Source organism: Eurosta solidaginis, chromosome 2 (assembly GCF_040869045.1).
Source record: "Eurosta solidaginis isolate ZX-2024a chromosome 2, ASM4086904v1, whole genome shotgun sequence".
NCBI classification, from domain to species: domain Eukaryota; kingdom Metazoa; phylum Arthropoda; class Insecta; order Diptera; family Tephritidae; genus Eurosta; species Eurosta solidaginis.
In genome coordinates, this window is record NC_090320.1 from 282,434,746 (window position 1) to 282,459,531 (window position 24,786).

Consider the following 24,786-nt stretch of genomic DNA (forward strand, 5'->3'; position numbering starts at 1 on the left):
GAAGTCACTTTATCTTGGTATAAAATATGGCCGAAATCCGACTATAACCACGCCCACTTTTCCGATATCGAAAATTACGAAAAATGAAAAAAATGCCATAATTCTATACCAAATACGAAAAAAGGGATGAAACATGGTAATTGTATTGGTCTATTGACGCAAAATATAACTTTAGAAAAAAACTCTGTAAAATGGTTGTGACACCTACCATATTAAGTAGAAGAAAATGAAAAAGTTCTGCAGGGCGAAATCAAAAGCCCTTGGAATCTTGGCAGGAATAATGTTCGTGGTATTATATATATAAATAAATTAGCGGTACCAGGCAGAAGATGTTCTGGGTCACCCTGGTCCACATTTTGGTCGATATCTCGAAAACGCCTTCACATATACAAGTAAGGGCTACTCCCTTTTAAAACCCTCATTAATAATTTGATACCCATATCGTACAAACACATTCTAGAGTCACCACTGGTCCACCCTTATTGCGATATCTCGAAAAGGCGTCCCCCTATAGAACTAAGCCCCACTACGTTTTAAATAATCATTAACACCTTTCATTTGATACACATGTCATACAAACACATTCAAGGGTTACCCTAGGTTCATTTTGCTAAATGGTGATTTTCCCTTATTTTGTCTCCAGAGCTCACAGCTGAGTATGTAATGTACGGTTACACCCGAACTTAGCTTTCCTTACTTGTTAAAACGGTTTTTTTGAATTTAAAAGCATAGCCACGTGAGATAGATATTTCCGATATAATTTGAAGGTATAATTATATGGGCGTGGAAAATTGCCAAAATGTCAGGTTAACACAACATAAATGGTTTAAAGTTCATCATAATTTGAAAAACACTTTTTCGTTAAAAATTTTGAACAGTTCGTTCTTCTTAAACAAAAGTTTTATTTTTTTGGAATGTTTGTGCATTAAGGAGATTTAATCTAACTATCAATATACATATAAAGAAGGTTGTCTATTTGCATGCAGCTATGGACTCGGAAATCACTCTCCGATTTTGATCAAATTTGCAGGGTCGCTTCTTGTGAAGACATAGAGAATTCCCAATAAATCGCTTTCTGGAAAGGAGACCCGGGAACGATTATTCGAACAAACTCTATTCACAGTTCGATTTGCCCGAAATTAAGTATTTAGGCAGCCCTTTGCCCCGATTAGTATTTACGAGACTTTTTTTCCGGGAAACGGACCAGGGACGTGGACTTTGACTTGGACTGGGACTTTCGGGCTGGGACTGTAACTGGAGCTGGGACTGGGAATAAGGGATGGGGAGGAATAAGAACTAGAGAGAGAAAACAGTGAAGGAGAAAGCGATGGAGTTAGACGAAGATAGGACAGGAAAGACGGAGAGGGAAAAAACTTCTTAAAACTTATGTAGATTGACCAAAGTTAGGATAGAACAACGTCTGCTGGGTCTGCTTATATTGATAGATAAAAGAGATAAAAAATAATTTGTTCACTTTTTGGAACATTTTATGTTCCGTTAACTTGGCTCACTTTCAATATATGCAAAAAAGTGTACAAATGAGATAAGTTAAACAATACGTGTCTCTTAATGGTAAATAATTTATTTTTGAAGCTTATAATTGCGTTTTCAAAACATTTTAAGAAAAAGTAGTATGTATGTTATTGAATCATAAAAATTAATAAGTTTTAGAACATATAGCAATTCCAAGCGTCAGATAAGCAGGGATATGATTTCGATTATGAATACCCAGCAGAAAAAATGAACGGTGCTGAACGGGTACTAATCGGATGAAGAGCGTAACATTTAGTACTCATACTTGTACCAATAGCGCATAAGTTCAAGCTAGGTATATATTGTGGCGAATTTTCACATGACTAAATAAATGCACAACAACAAAAACATTACAGCAATTCTGCGTCAGGACTGATCATGTAGCGTTGAAATGGCTTCTGCAATTCCGTAATCCAGAAGGAAAATTGGCGCAGTGGATCGAGCGACTACAAAGCTATGACTTTTCCATTGAGCATCGAGCAAGGTAGTACCCATGGAAATCATGTAGTTTGGAATGCAAGCACTGTTCAAAGGCCGAGGCTAAAGAAGGCATTATAGATGTCCGGCTAATGACTATAACGTGTGCGGATGAATGGGACAAGAAACAACTAAGGAAGTGTCAGCTAGAAGATACAGATCTGTCACATGTTATGCAAGGGCTCGAACGAAACGAAAGACCAAATAGAGAGGAGATGTCAGCAGCGAGTCCCATTGCGAAGTCATATTGGGCATAGTGGAACAGTTTAGAATTGATATCCGGTTGCTTGCATCGAGTATGGGAGAGTGAGGATGGTCAATGCAAAAAGAAACTGATAGTTGTTCCCAGAAAGAGGATTCCTGACGTGCTCAGCGAGCTGCATAATGGTCCAAGTGGAGGTCATCCTGGAATTACCAAGACGCTCGAGAAGATTAAGCAGAGATTATATTGGGTTGGTTATCGTCAGTCGTTCACTGAGTGGATTGCCAACTGCGTGGTTTGCAGCAGAGCGAAAGGGCCCAAAGCCCGAAGTCATGGCCAGATGAAGTAATATAACTGAGGTGTGCCATTTGATAGGATCGCTATGGATGTCGCATGTCCATATCCTACTAGCAACTGTGGAAACAAATATGTACTGGTGGTTATGGATTATTTCAGCAATTGGCCAGAGGTAGAATACCCAATCCCAAATCAAGAAGCGGAAACAGTAACAGAAGTATTCATAAACAATTGGGCTGCAAAGTATGGTGTACCAATGGAGTTACATTCTAACCAGGGGAGAAATCTTGGATCAGCTGTGTTCCATGAGATGTGTAAACCGTTGGGTATTCGAAAACAGGGACAACTGCATTGCATCCTCAGTCCGATGGTAAGGTGGAACGATTCAATAGAAAATTGGAGGAGCACTTAAGGAAAGTAGTGGACAAGTTCCATAAAGAGTGTGATACACGCATACCATTATTCTTGATGGCTTACCGATCGGCAGTGCATGAGAAAGCGGGCCAAACTCCCGCAAATGTAATTTTTGGCAATGACCTTCGACTGTCAGCTGATTTGGAGTTTGGGACAAATGCCGATGCGGAGAGAAATGTCAAGAAATACACTGGCGTCTTAGAGGAAGAGCTGAGGGAAATACATGATCGGGTAAGACAACGAGACAAGATTATGAGTGAAAAGATGAAAGCCAGATATGATAAAGCAATCAATTCGGAAGGTTTTCGGGAAGGAGATTTGGTGCTGCTATGCATCCCACAACGAAAAAAAGGTTTGTCACAGAAATTGCAGTGTAATTGGGAAGGCCCATACAAAGTTGTGAAACGAATTAATGATGTAGTTTACCGCATACAAACAATTGGGAAACCACGAACCAAAATGAAAGTGGTTTATTTGGAAAGACTGGGATCGTTTGGATCAGGAAATTTGTCTGATCGGGACGATCCGGCTTAGGTGGAGAGCAGTGTGGCGAATTTTCACATCACTAAATAAAGGCACAACAACAAAAACATTAAAGCAAGCTACATAAACAGATTAACCATCATTTATCCAGATACATACAAGGCAACGATGAGATAACTCACACACAAATGGAATCATCAGCCGAAGTAGTACTCACATATACACACGCATATGCCTATGCGGGAGGCTATAAACTGCAAATACACACGCATATAGCTGGTAACCAAGTAGAAGATTCTAGAAGGAGAAACGTCTAGAAATTTGGAGAAATATGCGGATAAGACAACAGAGAGTAAAAAGCAGAGCAAGCTGAATAATCAGTAATTAGTTTTGATTTAAACACGCTATTGGTTGTGAAGCATAATTGTGAAGTACTACTCTTGAAGTAATCTAAATAAAGAGCAGTTTGCAATGCTAAATAGTGGAGTGATTTATTCAACAGTTTAGAGATTCGAACGTTAGCGGAAGGTTTCAAATAAGCGGAATTTCCCTAAATTCGTTACAATATATTTAAATAAATTAATCAAAGGCCGCGACTATTTCAAACCACCTGCGATTGAATTAGTTAACGACGCGTTCAAAAGGCAAGTTCAGTGTAGACCTTTTTAAAGCGTTCCTAATTGGTTCAACCTAAGGTGGTTCTGAAATAGTCGCAAACTTTTTATTAATTAATTTTAATCAGCGTTTTTGATACAAGTGTGGCTACCCTTTCTCCCGATATGCTTCCTATTAGCACCAGTTCGGAGGTAGTCATTAAGGGCCGTTTTACCATCTCCAGTTAAGTTAGATTTTATCTGAAGGATAGCTACCTATCAGATATATTCTTATGACACTTAAGTTTTTACCAACACAGGCAGGCCAACCAAGGGTTAAATCGATAATTAGAACAATTGTGTAGAACAAAACATCTTTTGTGAATACACGAACATTGGCCAAAAAACTTACTTTTGTTTACACTGTGTTAGGAAATGCACATAACAGAGACGCGAGTATGTAGAAAATTAAAATTTCTATATCTTAGAAAAAAGTGGGGGACCAAAACCTGTATGGCGAAACTGTCGTTTTGCGTGACTGTCTCTCATTTTTCTGTAGGCTATATACAATATTACGCGAACTTAGGCTACTTACTGTTTTTATACTCAGCGTACTTTGCACACAGAGTATATTAACTTTGATTGGATAACGGTTAGTTGTACAGGTACTTATAAAGGAATCGCGATAGATATAGACTTCCATATATCAAAATCATCAGTATCGAAAAAAACTGATTGAGCTATGTCCGTCCGTCCGTCCGTCTGTCCGTTAACACGATAACTTGAGTAAATATTGAGATATCTTCACCAAATTTGGTACACGAGCTTATCTCGACCCAGAATAGATTGGTATTGAAAATGAGCAAAATCGGATGATAGCCACGCCCACTTTTTATATATACAGCATTTTGGAAAACACAAAAAACCAGATTATTGAGTAAATATTACACCTAGAATGTTGAAATTTGACGTGTGGACTGACATTGAGATTCTTGATAAAAATTAAAAAAAATTTTTTTAATTTTTTAATCAATTTTACAAATATTATTAATCATAAATCAAAAATCGTTAAACCTATCGTAACAAAATTCGTCAGAGAGGCTGCCTTTACTATAAGAAATTTGAAAATAAAATTAACGAAATCGGTTAAGGACCACGCCCACTTTAAATAAAAGATATTTAAAAGGGTCGTGGGCGAATACAATAAGCTATATCTTTGCAAAAAAGAGCTTTATAACAATGGTATTTCATTTCCCAAGAGGATTTATAACAATAAATAGGAAAAACTTCAAATTTAAAAAAATAGGAGTGGCACCGCCCCTTTTATGACTATGTTTGGCGAGCCATAACTTGAAGACAAATGAACGGATCTTAATAAAATTGGATACGCAAATTTTCCCTATAGAAATAAATATTTCTGGAAAAAAGGGACGAGATCGGTTAAAGACCACGCCCACTTTTATATAAAAGATTTTTAAAAGCATAGACGAAATTAATAAGCTACATCTTAGCGAAAAACAAATTTGTATCAATAGAATTTTACTTTCTAAATTGAATTATAACATTAAATTGGAAAACACAAAAATTTTTTAAAATAGGTGTGGCACCGCCCCTTTTTTGAGCAAGCAATTTTCTATGTTTCGGAAGCCATAACTCGAAGAAAAATTAACATATCGTAATGAAATTGTGTACATATATTTTCCTTATAGCAGAATATATTTCTAGTAAAAATGGACGGGATCGATTGAATACCACGGCAACTTAGATATAAAATAAGTTTAAAAGAGTCGTGGACTAGAATAACGTAAAAAAAATTGTTTTTAATCAATTACATTTTACTTATCAAGTTTTATTGTAAGAGGAAAGGGGGAGACATTTTTTTTAAATGGGCGGTGCCGCGTTTTATGTAGAAAAGTAATTTATCTGAAATGAAATGTACAATTGAAGCTCACGCTGAGTATATAATGTTCGGTTACACCCGAACTTAGACACCTTTACTTTTTGTTTTTTTATTTGAAATGGTATAATGTGTTTTGGGTGTGTGTGGAGTTTTCGCTGAAAAAATCGGTATAGAGTGCAGGTATAAAAGGCGTGAAATTTGTTAATATCACATTGTCAGTTTAAGTGTCGAAGAAGTTAGTGATATTTGCTTGTGATATCTTCAAGATAATACGATACAAAATGCTGAAGCCTCAGTTTGTAATGTAAGTAACTAAATCAATGTTGCCAATAGAATGATTTTAACATCAATATCAAGCACCCCACGCTTTTTACTGTGAATTAAATTATTTTGTTAATAACTTAAATTTTATTATAATTTTATTTTGAGGTGATTAACTATAAACGACTGTTTGACCTTCTACTACTGTTATATACTCTTTTTAATTGAAAATTATTTTCTATTTTTTAGTTCGGTTTGCTATAAAAGCGTGTTTTTTTTTTAGTTTTTTTAAACTATTATTTATTTTTAGTTTTTTAGTTCAAGTAATTTTAAAAGTTTTAGCCGAGAGTGATGAAACCTCGAAACGCCAGCGGTCCATGGATGAATCCAACCCCAGGGTACCGAAAAGGGCCAAGACGCAGGGAGGCTGGACGCGGTCTTTCGCCGAAATTTTCAAGGGTCGGCAGATCATTGGCATTATAGACGAGAGCAACGAAGATGCCAGGATCCCGAAACAACAGTGGAAGTGGATCGAGGCCGCGCTCGCTACGGTGGCCGTTAAGGTTAAGAAAGACAACCCTGGTCCACCGCCATCTTACACCGATGCAGGGTGGTTCCAGGGCAATGTCAAGCTAATTGCCTGTGACGACGTCAGGTCGGTAAACCTCTATAGGGCCGCCGTCACGCTGATAGGGTGGTATATCCGGGCGCGCCTCAAGGTAGTGGAGGCGCATGATATCCCTTCACGACCAAGGGCTAGAGCCTGGGTTCCAGTGACGCCAACGGACCCAGCTGACATCCCGAAGCTGCTCCAGGAGTACAACCCGCCACAGGTTTGGAAGTCAACCCGGATAAAACCGAGCTTGTCCTCTTCACGAGGAGGTACAAAGTACCAAATCTTACACCGCCAAGAATTGGGGGTACGTTCTTAGCGTTTAGCGATCAAGTCAAGTACTTGGGAGTCATTCTGGATAGGAAGCTATTATGAAGTGGCCATATAGTGGAGCGATCGAAGAAGGCAGCAGCAGAGCTGTTCACCTGCAATAGGACAATTGGCACCTCCTGGAGATTCAGGAGAGGGCCTTAGTTCTATCGTTAGACGCCTTTTCGGGATATCGCCATAAACGTGGACCAGGGGTGACTCTAGAATGGTTTGTACAATATGGGTATCAAATGAAAGGTTATAATGAGTATTTTAAAAGGGCGTGGGCCTTAGTTATATAGGTGGACGCCTTTTCGAGATATCGCCATAAAGGTGGACCAGGGGTGACTCTAGAATTTGTTTGTACGATATGGGTATCAAATGAAAGGTGTTAATGAGTATTTTAAAAGGGCGTGGGCCTTAGTTCTATAGGTAGACGCCTTTTCGAGATATCGCCATAAAGATGGACCAGGGGTGACTCTAGAATTTGTTTGTACGATATGGGTATCAAATGAAAGGTGTTAATGAGTATTTTAAGAGGGCGTAGGCCTTAGTTCCATATGTGGACGCTTTTTCGAGATATCGCCATAAAGGTGGACCAGGGGTGACTCTAGAATTTGTTTGTACTATATGGGTATCAAATGAAAGGTGTTAATGAGCATTTTAAAAGAGAGTGGGCCTTAGTTCTATAGGTGGACGCCTTTTCGGAATATCGTTATAAAAGTGGACCAGGGTTGACTCTAGAATGCGTTTGTACAATATGGGTATCAAACGAAAGGTGTTAATGAGTATTTTAAAAGGGCGTAGACCTTAGTTCTATAGGTGGACGCCTATTCGAGATATCGCCATAAAGGTGGACCAGGGGTGACTCTAGAATTTATTTGTACTATATGGGTATCAAATGAAAGGTGTTAATGAGCATTTTAAAAGAGAGTGGGCCTTAGTTCTATAGGTGGACGCCTTTTCGGAATATCGTTATAGAAGTGGACAAGGGTTGACTCTAGAATGCGTCTGTACAATATGGGTATCAAACGAAAGGTGTTAATAAGTGTTTTAAAAGGGAGTGGGCCTTAGTTCTATGGGCCTTAGTTCTTTCGAGATATCGCCATAAAGGTGGACCAGGGGTGACTCTAGAATTTGTTTGTACGATATGGGTATCAAATGAAAGGTGTTAATGAGTATTTTAAAAGGGCGTAGACCTTAGTTCTATAGGTGGACGCCTTTTCGGGATATCGCCATAAACGTGGACCAGGGGTGACTCTAGAATGCGTTTGTACAATATGGGTATCAAATGAAAGGTTTTAATGAGTATTTTAAAAGGGTGTGGGCCTTAGTTCTATAGGTGGACGCCTTTTCGAGATATCGCCATAAAGGTGAACCAGGGGTGACTCTAGAATTTGTTTGGACGATATGGGTATCAAATGAAAGGTGTTAATGAGTATTTTAAAAGGGCGTGGGCCTAAGTTCTATAGGTGGACGCCTTTTCAAGATATCGCCATAAAGGTGGACCAGGGGTGACTCTAGAATTTGTTTGTACGATATGGGTATCAAATGAAAGGTGTTAATGGGTATTTTAAAAGGGAGTGGGCCTTAGCTCCATAGGTGGATGCCTTTTCGAGATATCGCCATAAAGGTGGGCCAGGGGTGACTCTAGAATGTGTTTGTATGATATGGGTATCAAATTAAAGGTATTAATGAGGGTTTTAAAAGGGAGTGGCCCTTAGTTGTATATGTGAAGGCGTTTTCGAGATATCGCCATAAACGTGGACCAGGGTGATCCAGACCGTCATCGGTCGGGTACCGCTAATTTATTTATATATGTAATACCACGAACAGTATTCCTTCCAAGATTCCAAGGACTTTTGATTTCGCCCTGCAAAACTTTTTCATTTTCTTCTACTTAATATGGTAGGTGTCACACCCATTTTACCAAGTTTTTTTCTAAAGTTATATTTTGCGTCAATAGACCAATACAATTACCATGTTTCATCCCTTTTTTCGTATTTGGTATATAATTATGGCATTTTTTTCATTTTTCGTAATTTTCGATATAGAAAAAGTGGGCGTGGTCATAGTCGGAATTCGGCCCTTCTTTTACACCAATACAAAGTGAGTTCAGATAAGTACGTGAACTGAGTTTAGTAAAGATATATCGATTTTTGCTCAAGTTATCGTGTTAACGGCCAAGCGGAAGGACAATCGGTCGACTGTGTATAAAAACTGGGCGTGGCTTCAACCGATTTCTCCCTTTTTCACAGAAAACAGTTATCATCCTAGAATCTAAGCCTCTACCAAATTTCACAAGGATTGGTAAATTTTTGTTCGACTTATGGCATTAAAAGTATCCTAGACAAATTAAATTAAAAAGGGCGGAGCCACGCCCATTTTGATATTAACTTTTTTTTTACATTTGACTTTAAAAAAAATTTTTTTTAAGTAGGCCTGGTCGTTCTCCGATTTTGCTAATTTTTATTAAGCATACATATAGTAATAGGAGTAATGTTCCTGCCAAATTTCATCGTGATATCTTCAACGACTGCCCAATTACTGCTTGCAAAACTTCTAAATTACCTTCTTTTAAAAGTGGGCGGTGCAGCGCCCATTGTCCACAATTTTACTAATTTTCTATTCTGCGTCATAAGTTTAACTCAGCTACCAAGTTTCATCGCTTTATCCGTCTTTGGTAATGAATTATGGCACTTTTTCCATTTTTCGAAATTTTCGATATCGAAAAAGTGGGCGTGGTTATAGTCCGATATTGTTCATTTTAAATAGCGATCTCAAAATTTACTCAAGTTATCGTGTTAACGGACGGACATGACTCAATCAAATTTTTTTTTCGATACTGATGATTTTGATATATGAAAGTCTATATCTATCTCGATTCCTTTATACCTGTACAACCAACCGTAATTCAATCAAAGTTAGTATACTCTGTGAGCTCTGCTCAACTGAGTATAAAAATGTCGAAGCGCTGTTTTTTTTGTGTGATAACAAGAGAGACAAATTTAATAATATAGGCTTGCATTCGTGAGTGTTTTGCAGAAAGTGAATTAGTTAAACTGTGCAATTTTTGTTTTAACTTGTTATTGGGCTTTTCATTTAAACCCCAGCTTTCTAAAAGATGCAGAATCCTGCGAGAAATGGGTTAAGGCATGCGGCTTAACCACAAGTGATAATATGAAAAATATGCGTATTTGTAGCAACCATTTCCAAGTGAAAGTCTTCAAGGCCGGGTCAAGCAATAGTTTAGGTGGATTAATGAAAGGCGCATTTCCTTCAATAGGCGTTTATATTTCAAGACGAAATGTGCGCTCTTCATGGAAGTATATTTAATACTTTTGAGACAGGAATATAAAAAAACTAACAGGCGAAGAAACTAGCGTACATTTACCAAGTGACGATGCTGAAAAAATAAGTACGCCGGTAAAAGGCATTTTAGTGACCCTCGTTTTATTTCAGAAATAAAAACACCTGATGTCGCAATACCAAGTTGTGCCAGTCGTGTTATAGCATTGGTAAAAAGATCGTTTGAGAAAAAAAGGAAAATTATAAAAAACCTGCGGGAAAAAAATTCGATATTTGAAAAGCAGAGTTACCTCTTTAGAAGAATTCATGAATCATTTGCGCGAAAGGAAGTTAATAGACGCAGATACTGAAATGATGATGGTAAAATCGCTTTTCTTAAATCAAAATATTGTTACTTGCGTTGCATTTTTGATTGTTTTTTTTTATACCAGAAAATGTTAAAGCAATGGTATCTAGAAAAATGAACGGGTCAAAATGGTATATAAAAGAAATAAGAAGTTTTGCTCTTGCACTGCATTTCTATTCACAAAGAGCTTACCGCTTTGTCCACCAAACGTGGAAAAACATGCTACCACATCCTTCAACGCTTCGCAAATGGTACCGAAATATTGACGGCTCACCAGATTTCACAAAGCAAGCACTAGAAGCCATAACAATACGTGCTAAAGGCTCAAAGCTGTAATAGTGAATCTAGTGTTTGACGAAATAGCCATTAGAGAGCAAAAAACAATACAATCGTTGAGGCTTTGAGGGGTGTGTCAATATGGGAACGGCGGATAATGCTGCAGAGTACGATTCGGCTCCTACTGCATAGTGCTCTTGTAATAACGGTTGTCTCGTTGAATGATCATTGGAAAGTTCCAATAGGATACTTCGTAATACGATCTTTGACTGGTGAGCATTGACAGAATCGCTTTATATGTTGAGTTCCACCGGAGCGAAAGTGTATTCCCTGACGTTTGATGGCGCGTATTTAAATTCAAGTATGTGTACTCGATTAGGAGCGAACTTTAACTACGGTACCTTATTTAAGCCATACTTTATAAACCCTGCAACAAAAGGACCATGTTACGTCTTATTTAACCTCTGCCCTATGATAAAATTGGTTAGAAATTGTTTGCGAGATACGCTTTTACTAAAATGGTGTATGGACGAGAGTATAAAATAGCAATATATATGTGATTTATATTTACTACAAAAAAATGAAGGTTTGCGCTTTAAGCTGTTAGCTGGTCAAACGCTAAGCGAAAGTGTTGCTAAGTCGTTAATTTTCTTATAATTTAAATTTAAAGATCAAACGTTAAACGAAAAATTTAAGGGTAGTGAGGCTACATCTGAATTTTGTTTGAAATTTAATAATATCACCGATATACTCAATTGCAAAAATTATTTTTCTAAGCATGAATTCAGACGAGCTTTGACGGATGAGTCATATTGCAACTTAAAGATGCACGCACAGGGATTCGAGGAATATATCTCTTCATTGTGAGATGCTAATGGCACCCTTCTGGTTAAATCTGGCCGGAAAACAGGATTTGTTTGTATGATCGTTGCTTTAAGAAATATTTTTCCACTATTTGAGAAGCTTAAAAATTTTGGCATGACATACCTTTAAACTTATAAGCTTCCATAAGACTTCCTGGAAACCTTTTTTGGTGAAATTAGGGCAAGAGGGGGTTTCAACAACAATCCCAACGCAGTTCAATTTAAAGTGCATATAGACGACTCTTAGTAAGGCACGAGTTAATTGCGATTGAAAGTGGGAATTGTACATTCGACGGCGTATCCATTCTAGAGGCGTCATCAGAGTCTACTAGTATCCTAAGCAAAAAATAGCGAGGTAATAGATTTCGAGTTAGCAAATGTGGACAATTTTGTTCGTTATATTGCTGGCTTGGAAGGTAAAAAATAAAATAAAATATTCCACATGTCAAGGGCAATTGATAGGTGAAGAAATGCTTTTACTTTCAGCGCACAAAAATAAAGGTGCGTTTGTCGCGCCATGTGTGGACGTATGTAATATTTGTATAGTGTCATAGAAATGTTTAAGACAAGTTCTCAAGGCATGCCCAATTGGAAATGCAAAATTAAGTTTAATAAATGAAAATTTTCAAAATACAAGTGATGCATTCTTCAATAGTATCACCGGACACAGCTGTGTAAGGAAGTAATAAATTTTTATTTGGATATTCGTTTGTTTTTTGAAACGAAAAAAAGCACGGAGGAAAAAGGTATGTTAGATATTATTTCAACACCAATAGCAGCCAGCCCAGTACTCATATTTTGTGTACTTCATCAAAAAACTCAATGTAAGTAACATTTTGAAAACGTTTATATATCGTTTGTTCAAGCTAATTTACTTTAAATTACTTTTAAAAAGGTTCACTAACACTAACAAAGCCGCGCATGCGCAGAACATATATTTGCACAGTTTCAGCAAATAATGATTGACAGAAAATTTGCACATTAGGAGGATAGGAAGGTATTGATATAGAAGTATAATATATATGGGAAAATCTGAGAATTGACAAAAATCTATTTTTTTTTTTAAATTTGACGTAATACAGACATTTCCACGAGTCTGCCTGCAAAAATTCAGCTCGATTGGATTACGGAAAAAGTGTTAAAAATCGATACAAAGCCTTTCGCACAGGCGGACAGACGGACACTACGAGCTTTATACTTTATACATAAAAAAAATTCGGACGTGTACATGAAAATCGCCGATACACGTGTATTTTTATTTTTTCTCCCCTTTAAAGTATATTTGGTTCATAGCACAGAACTAAAGCTCGTTTTTTTAACAGTGTAATAAAACAAAATAAACAGAAAAATAATAAACAAAATAAAATTTAATTTAATAAAAAAAAACTAAAATGAAATGAAATCTAAAAAAAATTTAACACAAGAGAATTTAGTAAAATAAAAAAAATAATGAAATAACATAATATAAAATAAAATGAAAGACACAAAATAAAATGAAATAAAAAATTGAATGAAATAAAACAAAAAATAAAATAGAATAAAATAAAATAAAATAAGATGAAATAAAATAAAATGAAATAAAAAAGAATCCTTTATCAATAGGCCTATAAAACAAAAACAATTGTAAAAAAAACATAAAGTGAAAAAAATTAAATAAAATGAAATAAAAATATATAAAATAAAATTAAAAAAGTATCAAATTAAGTTAAAAAAAAATTATAAAATCAGAAGCAAAATAAAACAAAATGCAATAAAATAATATATTCAGCCCACGAAGTTTCTTTTAACAATATAATATTATTTTTTATTTAATTTCACTTTTTTTCAGTGCCTCTTTGTCAATTTTAAGTTTTTTGACATTATCATGTTTGGTGGCCGGACAAATTCAAAGAGATGGTTACTGTCGACGAGATATAAACTTTGTCCCAAACAATGATAATATAAAATAAAATGAAAGACACAAAATAAAATGAAATAAAAAATTGAATGAAATAAAACAAAAAATAAAATAGAATAAAATAAAATAAAATAAGATGAAATAAAATAAAATGAAATAAAAAAGAATCCTTTATCAATAGGCCTATAAAACAAAAACAATTGTAAAAAAAACATAAAGTGAAAAAAATTAAATAAAATGAAATAAAAATATATAAAATAAAATTAAAAAAGTATCAAATTAAGTTAAAAAAAAATTATAAAATCAGAAGCAAAATAAAACAAAATGCAATAAAATAATATATTCAGCCCACGAAGTTTCTTTTAACAATATAATATTATTTTTTATTTAATTTCACTTTTTTTCAGTGCCTCTTTGTCAATTTTAAGTTTTTTGACATTATCATGTTTGGTGGCCGGACAAATTCAAAGAGATGGTTACTGTCGACGAGATATAAACTTTGTCCCAAACAATGACTTATCAACAGTTAAGTTCTATATACTTAAATAAATTAAGTGTCAGCTCTATTAAGCTAGGCCAATTTTATGGTACTATGCATAGATTTTAACGCCATTTTAAAAGCTTATGTTTTAATTATTCATAGTTCCAAGGTAGCTGGTATATGCATAGTAGATATCACGTCATGAACGATGAGAATGCCCGCTGCTATAAAACTGATTACACTCCTGGAAGTAACAATGTTCATAGAGTAACAAATTTCCGAATAAATAACGCAGAGTAAGTATTTTTAATTGCAGACAAAGCTTTTGCGTTTAAGTGAAAGTTATGTTGTCTTTTGTGTTGTTGATTTTTCGACAGAGTGTAAAAGGGAAGACTTTTGTGTCAAAAGAAACTTTTTCCAAATATCAAGTGCATAGGTAAAATATTTGTTTCCATTTTCGTTCTCAAAAAATAACACTGAAGATGGCACAAAACAGAACCCGGTTCGTATTCAAATCAAATTTGATAAGGAATGATGGAAAATTTTTCCAAAATACATCAATTACTTGAATTGGAATCATTTTCCGCCATTTCTTGTAAAGTTTGGTTTGAAGACAAACCGGTTTCGGAGTTTTGCCATCTTTAGTGCAATTTATCGGGAACGAAACAAGATAAACAGTTTAACTATAAAATTTGGTTTTGAAAAAAAAATGTCTTTCAACCCAAATGACTACACTTTTCTTTATTTATATATATGGCCCGAATTCGAACCAATAAATTTCAATGCAAAGAATTGTCGCAGCGGAGAGGGATGAGAGCAGAGTCACGCCAAATCAGTGTACAGTATGCTCTACACTGGGTCCTAGAAAACAATTGCTGCCAAGTGTTTGCCTGCATAGATGACCTAGACATGCTAGTTAGGGGTAAATTTCTTGTAAAGTTAAAAATTAAGCTCATGCAGCCCTGGTGATTAGGCTTCCGAAAATATTGATTAGGGATCTGACGAATACTCAAAACCTCTTCGTGTTGAAGCTACATTGAGGAAGATGAGATTAAATCATGTTTACATGCTTTAAGAGTTCAGAACTTTTTTCGTCGTTAGGTTATAATATTTTGTTTTCAGTTTATTCAGATATCCGGATATACATATCCATGGTCTAATTTAGTTGTATTTGAAAACACATCGTCCCTACAAATGAAATCTACAAGTGAATTCTCTAACCCGAAGTTTTACTTACTTAATTCGTGCTCAACCGATTTAACGGCTTTGGTCGTCCAAAATATTTCTCGATTCTTCACTTGACTTACGGGTGCCAATTTAAACACCAAAGGAATTTAAACCGTTTTCCATTTGGTCCTACCAGCGGAGAGAGCCGCCCTGTCTGAAATTTCGTTTAGTTTTTAGCCGCTGTCCTTCCCGATTCTAGCTAAGCTGAAGATGTTGCTCAACGTCATTTAGCACAGCCGTATAAATTTTGTGGGAAAACCAAATGCAGAAATGACGTATATGGGCTGCCGAAGAGGGCTTTTATATTGGCGAAGAGGTACCGTGTGTCAATTCTTTTTTCGCGAATTTTGCCAAGATTTGGCGTATAGTCAAAATCTGGTCGATTGGGGATTTACCAGGTGTGAAGCTGAAGTTTGCAGTATCCCACTTTGTGTATACTGGGCAAAGAACGCTTGGATTCCAAGCGTCATACACGCCTTTGATCAACTCCTCGCCTCCTTATTTGAATAGCTCCGCAGGAAAACCACCAGCGCCCGCGGCCTTGTTGTTTTTTAATCTGGCTTCATCATAGTCGGGTAGAGGAACATAAACTCCATAAATTCATCGATTGCGGGCTCGAAGTCATTATCTTCCTTGGGCGATAGATACATCGCTGTCTCCATTTGGAAGGTCAGAGAAGTGTTCCCTATATAATCTAAGTACTCTCTGAACATCGGTTAAAAGATCACCGTTTTCATTCTGCCAGTATTTTACCCCGGACTAAGAACCTTTCGTCTGTCGTCGAATTTTTTTCCAAAATTTGCCGGCATCATTCCTGGTGACTAAAAGCTCATGCTCCTCGCTCTCATGCCTTTCTGTCTATGCTATTTTCCTCCTGCAAAAACGTCTCGTTTCCTCTCTTAGCTCGTAGTAGCATTCGCATACTCTTCTTGTTTTTTACTTTGAAAATATACACAGCAGTTTAACACATTTTTTTTTTTTTTTTGTTCACATTTATTAGCGGCTGCGTAATGGTTAATACCGGAACACTTACATCCCTTCCGCGGAGTGATTATTTTGTAGTTCAATATGATGATGAAGGTGGTAAGTTATTATAATCATATATTTCTAAGAAATTTAAACTATAACTTTTATTCATATTTTGCAGCTCGCCATTATTATTACAAAATTCTAGCGCATTGCAACGACTATGTTATCATCTATGTCTGCCACGATATACCATTGACGAAGAAACACAACGGTTAGTAATTTTTATTTTGAGTAAGCATTTCGATTTGTGTCTGTGTGCAAACGTTGCCAGACCAGGTCCCTATTATACATGTTCGTCAACGAAAGCGAATGGCCTGCAAGATCATTTGAGTGATATAAGTATAAATAGAAACGGGTTTCTTATTGGTGGAAGATCAGTACCAATGAAAACCTTTTCGTATCCTAAGTTTTTGGATAATGTCTTATTTTACTAAAAGTTATTTCAGACGACTTATTCTCATTCTCTATGCCATAAAGGCAGTAAATAAGATATAGGAGCACACGCTAATACGACTCTCTCACATACAGGACACGTATTCTAAAATGTATCGCAATGTATAGTTGATCTGGCGGCCCGTGAGGACGGCAAACAGGATGAATGAGTCCATAGTGCGGTGCAATATATGGAGTAAAAAAAATTGTTTACAAATTTTTGTTTTAATTTTATTTAAGAGACATTTTTCATAATTTTTTTTATTATTTAATTTTGCAAAATTTGTTCACTGATTTCTTTTACTAAATTTTTTACTAATTATTTTTATTTTTATAATTTTTTTTCTAAATTATTTCTTTCTGTTTTGAAATAATTTTTTTTACCAATATTCTTCACAAATTTTAAGATATCAAGTTTTCTATTTTCTTACATTTTCACAGATTTTATGAATTTTTTAAATTTTTGTTATTCCTGTAACTAATTACTTATTTTTATTTTTTATACTCATTTCAAAAAAGTACTTAGTTTTTTTTTTACAAATTATTTTCAAATATTTTCTTTGCTTATTTATTTTACTAGTCTTAATATATAAGAAAAACGTGCCACAACATCATTGGCCGCGATGGACTCCTAAATTACTGAACCGATTTTGAATTTGTTTTGCACCCCGTGTGTAGTTTGGTCTAGCTTGAGAGATGTGATAGGTCATATCGCAGTTTATAGTCGCAATATTATTTTATTGGAAGGGGTTTCTGAGGAGGCCCGCGATTTAAAGGTACTATGAAATTTTTTCTAATTCAGGAGTCCTTAGTTGTGTAGAGGGTAATTTTCATACCCCTGGGTGACTAGGGTCTCGAGATATAGGCCAAAACGTGGGCCAGTGAATGCCTAGACAGTCTTTATACAATATGGATATCAAATGAAATCTATTGATGAGTGCTTTAGTACAGAGTTGTATATTATCCAGAGACGGACTTGGACTGGGATTAGGACTAGGACTGGGACTGAGACTCGGAGTGGGACTGGGACTGGGACTGGAATAAAATACATACCACCCTCTGGGACAGGCAATAAGGGATGCAGAAGAATGAGAAGAAATTGAGAGAAGAGAAAAGAGAGATGGGAAGGAGATTGAGAAAGAGATAGAATGAGACGAAGATGGAGATAGATGAAGCGAAAAAGACGGAGGGAGGAGTGAATAAAGGGTTAGGAAAAAGTGAAGAGCGGGAGGGCGGAGTCAGACGGAAAAAGCTTATTAAAATGTATGCCGATAGGCCAAATTTAGAGCAGGACAACGTCTGCCGGGTGTTCTAGTTCTAAATAAAAAGTTGGCGGCCTCCCTGATGTGATGGTAGCGTGCACCGCCTACCGCACCGAAGATCCTGGGTTCACGCCCCGGGAAAAGCAGCATCAAAGATTTAGAAACAAGCTTTTTCAATCAAAATAAAATTTTTCTAAACGCGGTCGCCCCTCGGCAGTGTTTGGAAAGCACTCCGAGTGTATTTCGGCCATGAAAAGCTTTCAGTGAAAACTCATCTGCCTTGCATATGCCGTTCGGAGTCGGCATAAACAAGTAGGAAAAATTAATAGGAGCACGACGCAAATTGGAAGAGAAGCTCGGTCTTAAATCTCTTCGGAGGTTATCGAGTCTTTCATTTATTTTATTTTTAAATAAAAAAGTTGTTTTTCGAATTCCTTTTAATCAAAAATCTGTACTAGTTTTAATTAAATCAAGTTTTTATCAAAATCTTCTCTAATTTTCTTTTTATTAACATGTTTTATGAGTTTTTAAATTTTTTTCTTATTTCTTTACCAATTGTCTCATAAATCCTTATTACATTAATACCTTTTATATTATTAATTTATTAATTTATCTGCTAATTTTCTTAAAATTTTTTTAATTTGATTTAAATAATTTTTTTTTGTATTATTTTTTTAATTTAATTTTTTTAATTACTAATTTTTTATAAAATTGTTTTTTGCTATTTCTTTTAATAATTTTATTAAATTCATTTTTTAACAATTTTTTTTACAAAATATTATTATAATTTTTTTTCAAAAAATATGTCTATTTATTTTTATCAAATACATTTTTAATAATTTTTCAGACTACTAACTATTTTTCATTGCAAACAATGATCAAATTGATAGGTAATAAAGATTAAATTTATTTTGTGGAAGCCTTCGGTAGCATAACAGAGAAGAAAAAAGTCGAGTAGCATTAATACTATTACAGTAAGTTTCAATTGGCAATTTTCCGATAAAGCAACAGAACAGAAAATTCTCAAAAGTTGTAAAAAAATTTAGTTCCCAATTTGATTTTCCGCATTGTTCATCTTATGAGACGAAAGAATTTTTTACAAATTTTTCAAACTTCACAACAACATAAGAAGCATGTAAGAAAATCGTCTTGATTCCACACTATTCAGGCCATGTTTGTGATGGGTTTGAGAATTCTAATTAAAAATCCCAAATTAACTTGTTCTCAAACCTACAGCGTTAGCTCTAGAAAGAATCGCAAACAACAATTGGTAGGAAAGTTTTTAATATGGGATTATCACCAACTCTCAAATTAAGATCCGTCAAACGTTAAGCAAACGACAGCTGTTTTGTTGGGCTTCGTGTGTTTGTATTTGCAATGGGTTTTAGCAATTTTTTCTACAAAACATGTACATTTGCCGATGTCACTGGAAGTTTTTGGTTTTTATAAAAAAAAAAAAACGGTGACACTGAAGATGGCCCAACATCGTAATTATTTCGGTAACAAACCAAATTCCAAAAGGGATGTGGGTCATGCCCACACATGTGTTCAACATAGTCCCTGACCCAAAAGTGAGTTTAACAATCCATTTGTACCTTTAATAAACTTCGAAAAATGCAGGACAAAAGGACGAACGTAATCACTATTTTACATGTCATTCATCACATATAAACATATTTATAACATTATTTTCTCTTCCCAAATTTAGAATTCCTTTGGGTTCATACAAAAGTCCCTAATCCAGAGCAGAGTGTTAAAGACGCTTACATTAGTGCTCTAAATGACCAACAGCTTTCCACAGAGCTCGAATTGGTCAGTCAAGACGATTGCGGAAATTATGATGCATAGGAACAGTCAGCACAGCAGCAGAGTAACAGGAAGTGGAAAAGTGTTAAATAATTTTGATTAATATATACTTTACATTGGCATATCCTTTTTGTATAGTATAACCATCTAGTTATCATAATAAATTGTCAGACATTTTATTAGAATACTGAAAATATTTCGCATTCTTGCAATTGAATCTGAATACTTAATATATAATTGTTTTATTTTTGCCTGCATTGTGAAATTTTTTTAATTTGTAATTTGTTTGTTCCATAATTCTATTGATACTTTACGATATGGCTGATCTAAAGTTGGCGATTACGAAATTGTATCGCGATTTAGAGGTGCTAAGACATTTTTTTCTTAATTCAAGAGAGTCTTTAGTTGTTCCATGTGCAAATTGTAAGCCGAGTTTCAAAAGCAACGAATATTGATAATGATTTTTTGCCTGGGCCTGAGGAGACAATAAAAACATAAAATAAAAATGTGTTTCTCAGGGGGCCCGCGATTTTCAGGTACTAAGAGATTTTTTTTTTTTAAATTCAGGAAAGTCTTTAGCTGTTCCATGTGCAAATTTTAAGCCGAATTTCAAAAGCAACGAATATTCATAATGATTTTTTGTCTGGGCCTGAGGAGACAGTAAAACATCAAACAAAAATGTATGTTTAAATGAATCCGAAATCGTAAAGTTTCCGTGGTGACACGGATGAAGGTTCATCTTCAAAAAGTCTTCCAACCATACCACCAACTCTGTATCAAAGTCCAGATCATTTAAAAGACTTCGATATCGGTACCGTGAATAATGAGTTTTTGCGATCTGAAGAAGTCAGCGAAATAATTCGTCGAGGTCATTAAAGGTATCCTGTTATTTTTCCACGTGATTGTCATGACGAGGTATTTCCTACCTCGTTGTTAAACGGAATCTTGCCAAATGGAGAGGAAGTGGAACGTGACTGGTTAGTGTGGAGTGCCAGTAGCAATGCTTTTTATTGCCTACCATGTCGTCTGTTAAGCATCAATACTTTAAATTGACCTAAAATTTGTTGTGCGGCTATTCGAAATTACAGGTATGGAAGAAGCTATACTATAAACTGCCATCACACGAAAATAATCAAGATCACATTAAATGTTTGGTATTTAGTATTAATTTATTAAGCCAATTAGAATACAAGATCTTACAGGCTAAGTAGAAACATGTGGTAACAGTAGGCAAATTACTAGTATAAATAAATGGCTTACTTATAAAAGGGGTTTATTGTACTTAAAAAGCGTTCTTTTGAGCAAGAAGGCGGAGCTGGTTAGGACTGACATCTACGCCGTTTCGCCTCATACGAGGGCGGCGGGATGTCGGTGACCAAGAACTGCCAACCCCTAATCCAGGGTGTTATGCGGACCGTGCCTATTGGACGATTTGCAGCCAGGGGATAAATTCGGCTGTATTCGAACGGAGCCTTCCCGATACCGGGCAACCTCGGGAAGTATTAATGGCCTTACCACAACAAGGGGCATTGCTGTGGCGGACGGTTCTTTCCCCGTATATAATACTGGACCGCTGAGCCCGCCTTGTCGGGCAGGTGGTCGTACGACCAAGATGAACGACTCATTAACTGACTGTAATAAGGACGATGTAAAGAGGAGGACTGAGTCGCAATCCAAGGACGACAAATACGAATTAAGCGATGCGTCGGACTCGGGGAGCGAGAGTAGTGCTGATTCAATGAACTCCGTGTTGGAGAAGCACACAAATGAAAACGGAGTAGAAGAGTGGAGAAGGGTACGGAGCAGAGGAAGTAAAAGAGCTCTCTCGCAGTACCGTGCAGCACTAAGAATTGTTCAACGCTTGGGAGCAGTCGTCGACTCAACAGAAGTGGAGATCGAGCGCTTGGAATGGGCCCATGAAGCGGTAGAAATAAGTCGAAGGCAGTTCAAAAGGTTTGCTGCGAGAAACCCTCGGTTATGCAACCGGTACGAGGAGGAAGAAGCGTCAAATGGCAGAATGAAGAGGCAACGTTCGGCGGAAGGCGACAAGCCTGCTTTCAAGAGGCAGAAAGGACCCAGTCCTAGAGCCGCGAGGCAGGGCAGTCGCATAGACAAGAAAAGTAGGCCCAAAGCTGTATGACAGATGGGCTCCAATAGCGAGATAGCAACTACCTCGAAAGCTGCGAGTCAGAAGGAAGTTTCAATTAAGGAAGTAGGAGATAGGCCAAAGGGAGATAACACTAAGACTCCGGCTTTCTCGGAGGTGCCAAAGGGAGATAACACTAAGACTCCTGCTTTTCCCGAGAAGATGAGTGATGTGGCAAAGCAGTCACTGACTGTGGCGCTGGTTGATCGTAGCAGTCCTTTCGGACAAATGACTACTGAAAGGTGGAGAACAACCACGTAAGCCCCTTCCAACTTTTGATTCGGGGGGATGGTATAACGGTGTGAAGATGATAGCGTGCGACAACATCGCGAGCTTGCAGTGGCTGGAGGAAGTGGTTCCAAACCTCCAAAGGCAAGGCACGAACGCGCGGTTTGAGGTGGTGTATAAAGCGCAAATCCCCACGGTACCAAAGGTTAAGGTATGGATACCATGCGTGATGAAGCCGGAGGATACACTGCGACTTCTGCAGAATCAGAATCCGAACATACCGACACAGGATGGGAAGGTACTTACTGTATCTCGGCCTACCGAGGATGGTCAAATCTACATCTTCCAAATAAACAAGCAGGCGGAGGATATTTTGTACACGCAGCTTGGTAAAATGTCCTTTGGCACTGGCAAAATTTACATGCGGCTCAGGAAAAGAAGTCCCGAGGATAAAAACCCTAACACGCTAGAGGTGGGCGAAGTCGAAAAGGACCTCAAAAGCCTAAGGGAAAAAAGACAGGTGGAGGTCCCCGACGTCACCACGAACGTGCTAGAACAGGACCAACCGCTAAATGGTGCTGTGACTCGCACAGAGGAACACCCTGCACAACAGTCACGAGAGGCTGAAGGGGGCCTCGAATACTCTAAACCAAAAGGGCAAGGGGAGGACCACGACGTCAAGACGAAGGTGCTAGAGGGGGACAAACAGCCCAATGGTGCTGCGAGTCCTACAGATAAACCTCCAACACAGTAAAGTGGCGTCGAGCGAACTCCTCCTAACCCTTGAGGAGGGTTCGTTTGCCGTGGCGCTGATCCAGGAGCCGTGGCTCTTATCGGGAGGAAAGGTTTCTGGACTTAACGCGTGCAGGTTTGGCGTTTACTACGCGCAAACGGAAGGACGGGTGCAAGCTGTAGTAATGGTAAGGAAACAGCTGCATTCATATATGCTGCCTTATTACACCACTGAGGATCTCGTAGCGGTTGCCGTTGAGCAAAAGAATAAGCAGGCATTTATCCTGGCGTCCTGCTACATGGCCCATGCTGCGGAGGTCCCACCGATGGAGTGCAAAAGGCTAGTACAGGAGGAAGGGCGAAAAGGGCGGTTGGTCATAGACGCAGATGCAAATGCGCACCACAATGCGTGGGGAAGAGCAGATACGAACGAGAGAGGCGAATCTCTGTTTTGTTACATCCTGCAAACCAATTTGCAGATAGCCAACAGGGGAAATGTCCCTACATACATTGGTCCAACATCCAGCAATGTTCTGGATATTACATTGAGCTCCGAGCGTGATATATCAAGGTATGATTGGATGGTTCTTGATAGACCATCCTTCTCCGACGATGCGTATATCAGCTTCAACATCCCCCTAAAGAGGGTAGAGAAGGGAGGAACCTTTAGAAACCCTAGGTCAACGAACTTGACTAAATTCCAGAAACATGTAGAAACAAAACTGGGACAACCCAAAGAGGTTGCTAATGTAGAGGAACTGGAGGAGTCGAATGAATTCCTAACAAGGACGCTTATGACTGCGTATAACAAAGCTTGCCCTCTAAGAAGATTCAGAGGAAAAGCAAAGCCGCCATGGTGGAGCAATGAGCTGAGACTTCTAAGAAGACAGGTTAAAGAAATATTTAAGCTCGCAAAGACCGCGGAAAGCGAAGCGTGTCGGGACGAGTACAGGGATCTACTGAGGATCTACAAGCGTGAAATTACCAGGGCGAAGAGAAAATTATGGAAAAGTTTCTGTACGGACATAGAGTGCTCCAGCGAAACAGCACGGTTGAAAAAAGTCCTAGCAAAGGAAAACATAGTCCAGAGACTAATAAAGAAAGAGACGGTTTAGAGGAGCCAGCAGACATCACTCACACTTCGATCACGGATCTAGTATTGCCGGGCTTGGTGACATATACCAAGATCGAGTGGACAGTGAAGCCGTTTTCTAAGTATGGTATATTCCCGGCCATGCTACAAGTCTCAAGTAGGGCGGTCGTGGAATGGCTTAAAATAATATTCGATGTGTGCATACGACTGAATCATGTACCGCACTCTTGGAGAACTGCTCGTGTAGCTTTTCTACCAAAGGCGGGGAAGATCGGTCACATGTATTCCAAAGACTATAGACCCATTAGCTTAACATTATTTCTGCTCAATACCTTTGAGAGGCTGATAGATGTGTACATAAAGTCCAACGTGGATGAAAAGCTGCTCTCCACAACACAGCATGCGTACACCAAAGGCAAGTCGGTAGACACCGCATTGCATAGGGTGGTAATAAACATAGAGAAATCCCTGGAATATAAGGAGTATGCTCTAGGAGTCTTCTTGGACATTGCCGGGGCTTTCAATAATGTTGCAAAATGGGCGATTATGGATGGTCTTAATTACATTAAAGTACATC

At 37.3% G+C, this 24,786-nt stretch overlaps 2 protein-coding genes across 16 annotated transcripts in view; one reads left to right on the forward strand and one right to left on the reverse strand.

Moving 5' to 3' along the window:
• Positions 1-24,786, reverse strand: part of LOC137241066 (P protein-like) — a 61,421-nt gene that overhangs the window by 21,808 nt on the left and 14,827 nt on the right. The window lies entirely within an intron of this gene.
• On the forward strand, positions 14,101-20,247 carry LOC137241069 (uncharacterized). Its single transcript, XM_067768260.1, has 5 exons — positions 14,101-14,298; positions 14,417-14,550; positions 16,482-16,564; positions 16,629-16,721; positions 19,913-20,247. The coding sequence occupies exons 2-5, from the start codon at positions 14,435-14,437 to the stop codon at positions 20,050-20,052; spliced, it is 432 nt and encodes a 143-aa protein (XP_067624361.1). The 5' UTR covers positions 14,101-14,298; positions 14,417-14,434; the 3' UTR covers positions 20,053-20,247.